General features: G+C 41.3%; 1 protein-coding gene across 1 annotated transcript in view; it reads left to right on the top strand.

Moving 5' to 3' along the window:
• LOC139685592 (uncharacterized) overlaps positions 1-5,128 on the top strand; it is a 79,258-nt gene extending 74,130 nt beyond the window's left edge. The window contains exon 6 of the mRNA XM_071582536.1: positions 3,609-5,128. Coding sequence (XP_071438637.1) covers positions 3,609-3,648 — 40 coding nt within the window. The 3' untranslated portion in view covers positions 3,649-5,128. The remainder of the gene's footprint in view (positions 1-3,608) is intronic.
• Positions 5,129-9,028: the final 3,900 nt, after the last annotated feature.

A 9,028-nucleotide genomic window follows, 5' to 3' on the forward strand; every position in this document is an offset into this window, starting at 1 on the left:
AGATGGAAGGAGTATGAAAGATGTAGTAGGATGAAAGGAAGCTAATCCGCAACCTGTACATGTCTCAGACTGCTCAGGTGCATATTTGGATTTGCGAGTCCTCACTTCTTTATCGGTTGCTGAAATGGGTAGGGACTCTAGGATGGTCAGGGAGAAACACAGGTTGAAGGGAAGGTTGTGGGAATGAGGATATGAAGAGATAGGAAGAGAAGACAGTGAAGCAGAATTACATGTGTAGCGGTGATAGTTCATTTAAATTGATAAGGGGGTAATGCATTTGCCTGTGTGAAAAAAGTGCATTGTTTGCATGACAAGAGATAGATAATGTTTTTTTTAGAGGCAATTAGCGTATCAACAAGGTGGGGGGGGGGCAATGAGGGAATGTGGAAAGAGGGGAGGATCTGATAAGCAGACATGTTTGACATCAGGGGTAGTTGCAAGTAGGGGAAATATGAGGAGATTTGTCAGGGGGGCAACGCCAAAGGGTTGGTGGTTCTTAGAAGGTTTTTGAGATTGGCGGGTCGTTTGTATGTGACAGAGGGGTATTGGAGTAGTGGGGTTGAGGTAGCATAGTTGTCGGCTAAAATAGGAAACAGTTCTTTAACAAAGGTTTTCAGTCTGTGTGATCCAGGGAAATAGGAAGTGCAATGTTTGAGTCCTGCGTCAGATGTGGGCTTGTTTTTATGTGGTTTGTATGATCGGGTGGAGCGGTGGATTTTATTTTGCAGGAGCTTTTCTGGGTAACCATGTTTGTGGAGTGCAAGGTGTAGATTTTGAAGGTATTTGTTGAGAGTGGATGTGGTGTTGCAAATCCCGTATCTGTGGATAGAGAGAGAGTTAGGAATCGAGCGTTTGGTGTGAGAAGGGTGACAGCTGGTGAAGTGTAGGTATTGCTGATGGTTAATGGCTTTGATATGTACTGAAGTGGTGTATTTGTTCATGTGAAGTAAGATGCCTGTATCAAGAAAGGTGATGGTGGAGTCTGAAATGGAAGAAGTGAATTTAACCATGAATGAAGAAATTAATGCCGATAAGAAATTATTGAAGGACTCAGAGTCATGTGTCCAGAGAATAAAAATTTCATCTATGTAATGTAGCAGACCCCAAAAATAGGTTGGAGGAATTGCTGTGAAAGGAAGTGTCTTTGAGGAAGGGGAAGGTGTAGGATGGAATTTTGGATGGGATGAGTGAAGGAAAGGAGAATGCGATATTGAAGAGGGACTTTATATATATATCCAGATTGATCGGACCTCTTTTATATTTGGGTCTATCGCAAGGTATCCATGTCAATTCTGTATTGTCGGTGGGGTATTTTAAAATCTTATTCTTGCATATAAGTCCTCTTCCATCCACAAATTCCCACCAATACCCTGCAATGGACCAAAATGTTAGATGCTTTCTTCCATACTCACTCTCCACCCTTTGGTGACCGTATCTGGGATAACCCTAACTCCCTCCTCACATTCTTCCTCAATATTCATAATGCTCTCCTCCGCCACGGTTACCCTGAGTCTCTTCTTAATTAAAAAAAAATTGTTCCACACTTCCACACGCCCAACTTTCCCAAGGTGTACAAACACTCACACACCCTCTCTCAACTCGCACAATAACGTACTCCCCAGGAATGCAGTCCCTCGGACATATTCTCAAAAACCTCTTCTCCATCTGGACTAACCAAAAAACAACGACAATTATATTATGCAAATGCCATTCTATTACTTTTAAACGATCTGCCAATTTATCGGACAAATTAAAATTCACCAAGCCTTCATCCAAATCCTCCGCCATCCGCAAATCGACCCCAGTACCCTGCAATAGACCCCTGAAATGGAGAGCATGTTCCATTTTCACCACTCCTTGCATTCCCTCTCAACTTACCTGCACATCCTGCAATATTACCTCCCAACTTAACTGCAAACTCTGTCCCTCCTCCTGCATTGGGAGGTACACAACATTCGCATAAATAGTCACCTCGCCCCATACAAACCTCCTCCTGCTTTAGCCTCTCTACCAGTGACTAAACAAGCCCAACGATGAACTCTTCAACCATCCATACGATGTGTCTAGCTAATGTGAGAGGCTAAACACAATAGTTTGGAAGGATTCAAAAATGCAAAAGCTAGCCACTTCTGCAGCCATTTATTGGATTATCATGACCATTGATAGGAGGGAGGGAATTACGTGTACATGCACCTGCAGGGATTTTTAAGTGGATATTTCACCCATTCCCTGGCACATTAAATATAATACCTCCCCCTCACCCTGTCCACCCATTTTATTCACCCTCTGCCACTCACCTTCATGGGTGTTCACATGAAATTTTTGTAGATGTAAATTTCTTACAGATCAGGGGTTTTATTTATTTTTCTATTTTGGAGCTGTTTTCTAATTTTTCCTGTAACAAAAAGATGTCACTCCTGAGCTCTTCAGGTATTTGGGGAACTTAATTTTGAGTACCAATATTTTTGTTTATTTGCTCTGGAAGAATGTATTTAGGATTTGAGCTTTGCTACACTCTGGAGCAATTTCACCTTTTTTGCCTTTGAGGAATATACAGTTGAATGCTTCCCTTATATGTATCTTCCCTTACCTAAGGCCAAAATGATTTTGAATTTATCTCTAAATTTATATTTAACATTTTGACTTTAAAGGTTTGTGAGGTTTGACACATAATCTTTTGCTTCTTTGCTAAGTTTATTTTCTGGTGTCTTCATTAGATTTATGTCAGTCTTAAACTGCTTATAGAATTTGAGTGTATATTTCTCTGCCTCCTGAACATCGATGTATCATCACGGCTCCCTATTATCCCAACTGAATTTGTGTAGTATTACTATATTTATCCAGTCAGGTACATATTTATACATCTGTCTAAATGTTCTTTGAGTCAGTGATGATGTTAGTTTTCCTCATGAATACTTGCAGCTCGAATCTTAATTTCTCCCAAAGCCCACTAAATTTCCCTCTTTTGCATTGATGCACTTCATGCTTTTCCCTAATCATTTACATGAACCTTGTTCTAATCCCTGCGAATATAGCTCTATGATCTCTGTTGCAATCAGCTATGTCCTTGTTTGTAATATTCTCTGAGGATTTTTCGCACAATTTGTGGAAAAGTACAGATTCTTTTTAGTATGGATATTAAATACCTCCACAAAGTGAAGCCTGGAACAGTACAATATATTCTCTGAGGGATTATTCGCAAATATGTCAAGAATGCTACTGCCTCATACCAGCAATTGAACATGATTTTCTGGTGAAAATTTTGGCCATTATACTCAGAACTTAAAAAAAACTTAAAAGGAAACCTTAGTTAATTAAATTTTATATTTAATCAATTTAATATATTCGAAACAATGGAGAGGATCAGGAAAAATAGTTGACAGTTAATTCCCTTGAAAACAATAAGGTGACAGAGTAACGAAATAATGCATATGATGAGTGGAATGTTGAGTCTCAGTTCCTTTGATATTGCCCCAAATCCAAGAGTAAACACAGCATTATTGCTCACTGAATCATGGCTGAGCAAAAGATGGCTTTCCTCTCTCCAATCGCAAATTTACATACTAATACACTTTTCTCTTTTCCTCTCTCATGAATTTACCCCTCAGGACCACAAAATCTAAATCCTGTGAGAATCTGGAAACTTAGTGAAAGGGTGAAGGGGAGAATGTGGGCTGGACACAACAAGTCACTGGTGAAGGCAGAGGTTGCCAGGAGCCAGACGGAGTCCCCGGGAAAAGTGGTGTCGTCTTTGGAATTGGAAAGGCTGGGCCTCGGAGAGCCATTCCTTTGGCCCACCCTTCCACTGGCTGTCCACTGGTGATTTCAAGGAGGAAGGCATTCCATATCAATTATTTTTTTCACTTTGGAGCGGTAGTTCACTTGAAGTGGTGTCAATGTTTTCCAATTGCAACCACATTCATTGGATGAAGTACAAATGGTATAAGCTTTAAACTCAGTGTGCCACCGTTATGGGACGAAAGTAAAAGGGGATCAAGCCTTAAACGTTTTGAATGCCATGAGTGGAAAAATTCAGAAATGGATGGTGCACCAGCATGTTGTATCATACAGAAAAGATTCAACGCAAGTGATGAGGGCGTGGCTCCTGAGAAAAATGGGCTCTTCTTGAAAGAGCACGAAGCAGAATATGGTAATGAATTTCCTGGCTGTTTGGTCTTTTAACTGTACTATGAAGTGGAGAGAGGTAACAGGTTCCACTCTGCGAGAGTCTTGCCACGATGAAGCTTCCTCCAGGGATTGTCCCAACCCCTTTGGGATGTTTCTTCTGTTCTCTACCCACGGAGGCCTCACGTGAATGGAGCCCAATGTCTACACAAACGTCAGCAGCATAAGGGTTTCATGGGATTGCCATCTGCAAATGCGCTTCATCCCTGTGAGCAATGTGTACTTTGCATGCAAATACAAAAATCTATGAAAAATCTTCTCCAGCGTCCTCCAAAGGTGATGAATCCATTCCATTATTGTCATCCATGCTCATCGAGTCTAGCTTGTTGTGGTTGGACAACCGTGCCCCTCCCTCCGATGTTATCCGATGCTTGCGTATTTTATTATGGAAGCCAGTTCATCCCAGTATGGAAATGGGAAGTGCTACATCTGTCCTGAAATGTCATGTATGGAGGAGTGGGGAAAAGGTGAAGACATGGAAGATAGCAAATTTTTGAAACCATCAAAGTGTTCCCTACAATTATTTTTAGTTATTTTGTGTAATGGCCACTATTTCTACACGTACCTCACAACTTAAACTGCCAAAATGTCTTCTCCTTCTATGAGACTTGATCTAGTCAACTAGAAGAGTTGATTCCCTTATATTTTTACAGTGTGCGAATGTTTTCATTTCCCTGAGAAGATTTTTGTATGTGCTGGTTTGTTTTGTGTGTTGTTACTGATTATTATTATGCTCTGTGCAACAAGTTTTAAATAACAGTGACTGTGCATAATTGATTATTATGATGATGATTAATAATAATGTTATTATTTCTTAGAGTGTAGGAGACATGATATCCCAAGCAAGAATCACGTCCAATCCCGCCATTCTAGTCTCTCTTGTGCGCCTGTGTGCTGTGAATATACTCACCAATATTTTTTGAGATACAAATATCATGATACAATCAATTAAGTGTATATTTAATAAATAAACGCTTTTGATTGACTTGTTGCATTTCAATTTATTTCCAAGATATGAGGATTTTCCTTCTCTTTCTACTCCCAAAAAAATTTGTTTGGAAAGAGCTTGAAAATGGTCATAGTAATACATGTAATTTTTTGTATTATATTTTGGTATTCAAGCAATAAAGTTAACATTTGGGTCGATACACCCTGAACTCCATTTCTGAGCCAATCAACAAAAACACAACACGAAGCTAGAGACTACCTTCTACTTCTGACTCCAGGCACTATTCTATTCGTTGCACTTAGTTCCTCCATTCTAACCAACATCCCAATCCTTACTCCTCCTACAAATGCTTACCTCATCTCTCCCCCTCCAATCCACTTCAACATCATTGACCACTTTATCACGCCATACATGCGAGCGTAAGCTCATAACCACCCTTCCTATCAAAGTTTTAACAAACGCTTTCTTAACATCCTTACTGTCCCTGTCATCGTTTCCCTCCTCACTGTGCAAGCTTCTTTGCCTGATGCAATTCATCTAACTTATATCCCTACTGCTTTGACCATTTTGGTCCAAAACACTTCTGAAACACACAAACTGTTCCACTTTCTCTGGTTTTTGCCCTCCTATGTTAAATTTCAACTTAGCCTCTCTCTTTCTGGAAAATAACATAGCCTTTGTTTTCTTTACATTTATTTTCATCTTGTACCTATCGCCTTCCCATTGACTAGTACCTTGACCTGTTGGAACGGATTGTGCATTCCAATGACCCCTACAGCTTTGCTGGCGGGAGAAAAGAAACTGCTCCGGATAGTGTCAACCATGCCAGATAGGTCGGAGGCTAGAGTCAAACTAAAGTTATTCTGTGCAGCGTCCGTTCCTCAGTGAGGCAGCTGCAAAGGCATCTGACCCTAGTGGGACAGGCATTGAGTGATAAGTGTCACGTTAAAAACACTATTGAGGAAGGCAATAGGAAACCACCTTAATTTATTATTTCCAAGATTTATTTGAGGGACAGTGAAGTGAAAATGAGTCCTTGTAACTAGGGGCCTCGGCTCAATCGGCTGTGTGCCGTGCGCGGAAGCAGGAGAGGCAAGGTTTCAATGGTCGTCATCTCAGGAACACCTTGCAAAGTAAAACCAACAGCAGTAGCCCTAAAGACTGAGAAAATGAATGAATTTCTTAGAACCAAAACTTTAAATGTTAGTTCAATAATGAGGTTAGGAAAATTAGAGAATATGAAGTGAGAGGTGGAAAGAAGAAATATAGATATTTTAGGGCTGTGCGGGGTGAGATGGAAGGATAGCATGGATTACTGAAGTGATAGCTATGGAGTAATATATATCAGAGAGGATGAGAGCCAACAAGGGATTGCCTTAATATTGAATAAAAAGGTAGTTAACATAGAGGGAGTAATGGATTGAATACTACTAGTAGAGGTAAAAGCAAAACTAATGAATTTGGTCATTGTTCAGGTATACATGCCACCATGAAATCATGAAGAGGCAGAAGTCGATAAGGTATACAAACAGTTAGAGGGTATAATAGGGTATGTTCTGGCAGGGAAATATTTGATAGAGATGGGGGATTGGAATGCGATGGTAGCCGAAGGAAGAGATGGTGATGAGTTGGGTGACTAGGAATGGCCGCGGGGAGAAAGCAGTTGAGTTCTACGGGAGGCAGGGGTTAGTCATGATGAGCACTTGGTTTAAACACCACAAAAGACGCAGTTATACATTGGAAATACCAGGTGACTCATAAAATTATCAGTTAAATTATTTTATGGTTGGGCACAGATTCAGGAACAGTGTGATCAATTTGCACAGCTTCTCGGGAGTGGATACAGACTCTGACCACAATTTAGTTGCTATGAAGTGTCGGTATCTGTTTCAAAAAGATAAGGCTGGGGCAGCATGTTAGGAAATGGATTTTAGAAGTATTAAATGGATTGACAAGGATGGAGAATCGGCAGGCTGTATGTAGAGAAAACAATGAGTGAGGAGAGGAAATGGGCTCAACAGAGGAAAAATGGGAATTATCAAAGAGGAGATATTAAAAGCCATGAAAGAAACTAAGTGAGCTGTAAATAGAGAAAGAACAAATAAGAGATGATTAGGGTGAATTCTTCTCAGGTCTTCCACTGGGTCAATGTCTCCATAGCTGCCGACGTTTCGATTCCCGACTCGGTCATAGTCATCAGGGCTTCTGATCACAAAAGGCATAGGAATAAATGGAAAATGCCAGGTGACTCAGAAATGTATGTTAGATCACATTGTGGCTAGGTACAGGTTTAGGAACAGTGCAATCAATTCGCACAGCTTCCTGGGAGCGGATGCGGACTCTGACCACAATTTGGTTTTAATGAAGTGTAGCATCTCTTTCAAAGAGATGAAGCAGGGGCGGCAGGTGAGGAAATGAAATGTAATAGCTGTGCATGGATTGATAAGGAAGAAGTACCAGCAGGCTGTAGAGATAATCATGGATGATGGTAAAGAGCTGAGTACTATCAAGGTAAAATGGAAATTTATCAAACATAGTCATAGAGCGAGATGAAATCAAATAAGGCTGTAGGGGTGGACAACATTCCTGCAGAACTACTAAAAGGTTTAAGAAAATGTAGGAGGAAGAGCCTATATACACTGATTTGTAGCATTTATGAGGAAGAAATCTGGCCGGAAGACGTTGTGAGACCAGTGTAAATTTATATTGCGAAAAAGGTAAAGGCCACGTCATGTGAGGACTACAGGACAATAAGTTTGATATCCCATGCAGCTAAAGTGGTTCTCAGGATCATAACAAAAGGATAGAGAGTAGGGCAAATGATTACTTAAGAGAGGGTCAGTTTGAGGTCAGGAAGGGGAGAGGCTTATGAGATGCCATTGCAGTAATTATATCGCTATTCAAGAGAAATATGGAATACAATCAGGACCTATTTGTCTGTTTTCTAGATTTTGAAAAGGTGTTGGATAGAGTGCATTGGGAAAAATAATTGTAGATTGGAGGTACACAGGGTCGCACCCAAAAGTGGTAGGACTGATTTTTTTTACAAGAATTTTATTGACGATATACTTACATCGACTTAATAATCTTCTAAGTATGCTCCTTGAGCTGCTACACACTTAGTATAACGTTGCTCCCATTCCCCGTACGCCCGCTGGAAATTTTCTTTGGGGATGCCGTTGATGACCCTCGTCGAAGCCTCTTGAACGGCCTTTATTGAGTCAAAACGTCGTCCCTTGAGCTGTCTTTTCATCAGGGGAAAGAAGAAGAAGTCCGGTGGTGCCAGATCGGGAGAATAGGGCGGGTGCGGCAACGTGGCAACGGCGTATTTGGCCAGGAGCTGTCTGACGACGAGCTCGCCATGGCACGGCGCGTTGTCATGATGAAGCACCCAGCAGTTTGCGATGGCCGGTCGGACTCTTTTCACGCGTTCTCGGAGGCGGGTGAGCACCTGAACTTAAAAGTTCGCATTCACAGTCTCCCCTGGTGGGACAAACCCCTTGTGAACCACTCCATGACGGTCGAAAAACACAATCAACATCGTTTTGATTATTGATTTGCTCATGCGAGCCTTTTTTGGACGTGGGGACGCGGAAGTGTGCCATTCCGCGGATTGTCTTTTCGTTTCGGGGTCATATAGAAAAACCCATGTTTCATCACCAGTTATCACATTGTCCAAACAATTTTCATCTCGGTGCAAATCGGCTAACACTTCTTCGGAAATGCGCACACGCGTTGCCTGTTGGTCGACACTAAGAATTTTCGGCACCATCTTGGCGCACACCTTGCTCATGGCCAAATCCTGTGAAATAATTAATGCGTTGGACGTTGGATGCAGACAGACCCAACTGGTCTGCAATTTCTTCACTGGTTAAGCGTCGGTCTGTGTTCAGC

This window comes from Hetaerina americana, unplaced genomic scaffold (assembly GCF_022747635.1).
Source record: "Hetaerina americana unplaced genomic scaffold, ioHetAmer1.1.p SCAF_118, whole genome shotgun sequence".
In the NCBI taxonomy this organism is placed as follows: Eukaryota; Metazoa; Arthropoda; class Insecta; order Odonata; family Calopterygidae; genus Hetaerina; species Hetaerina americana.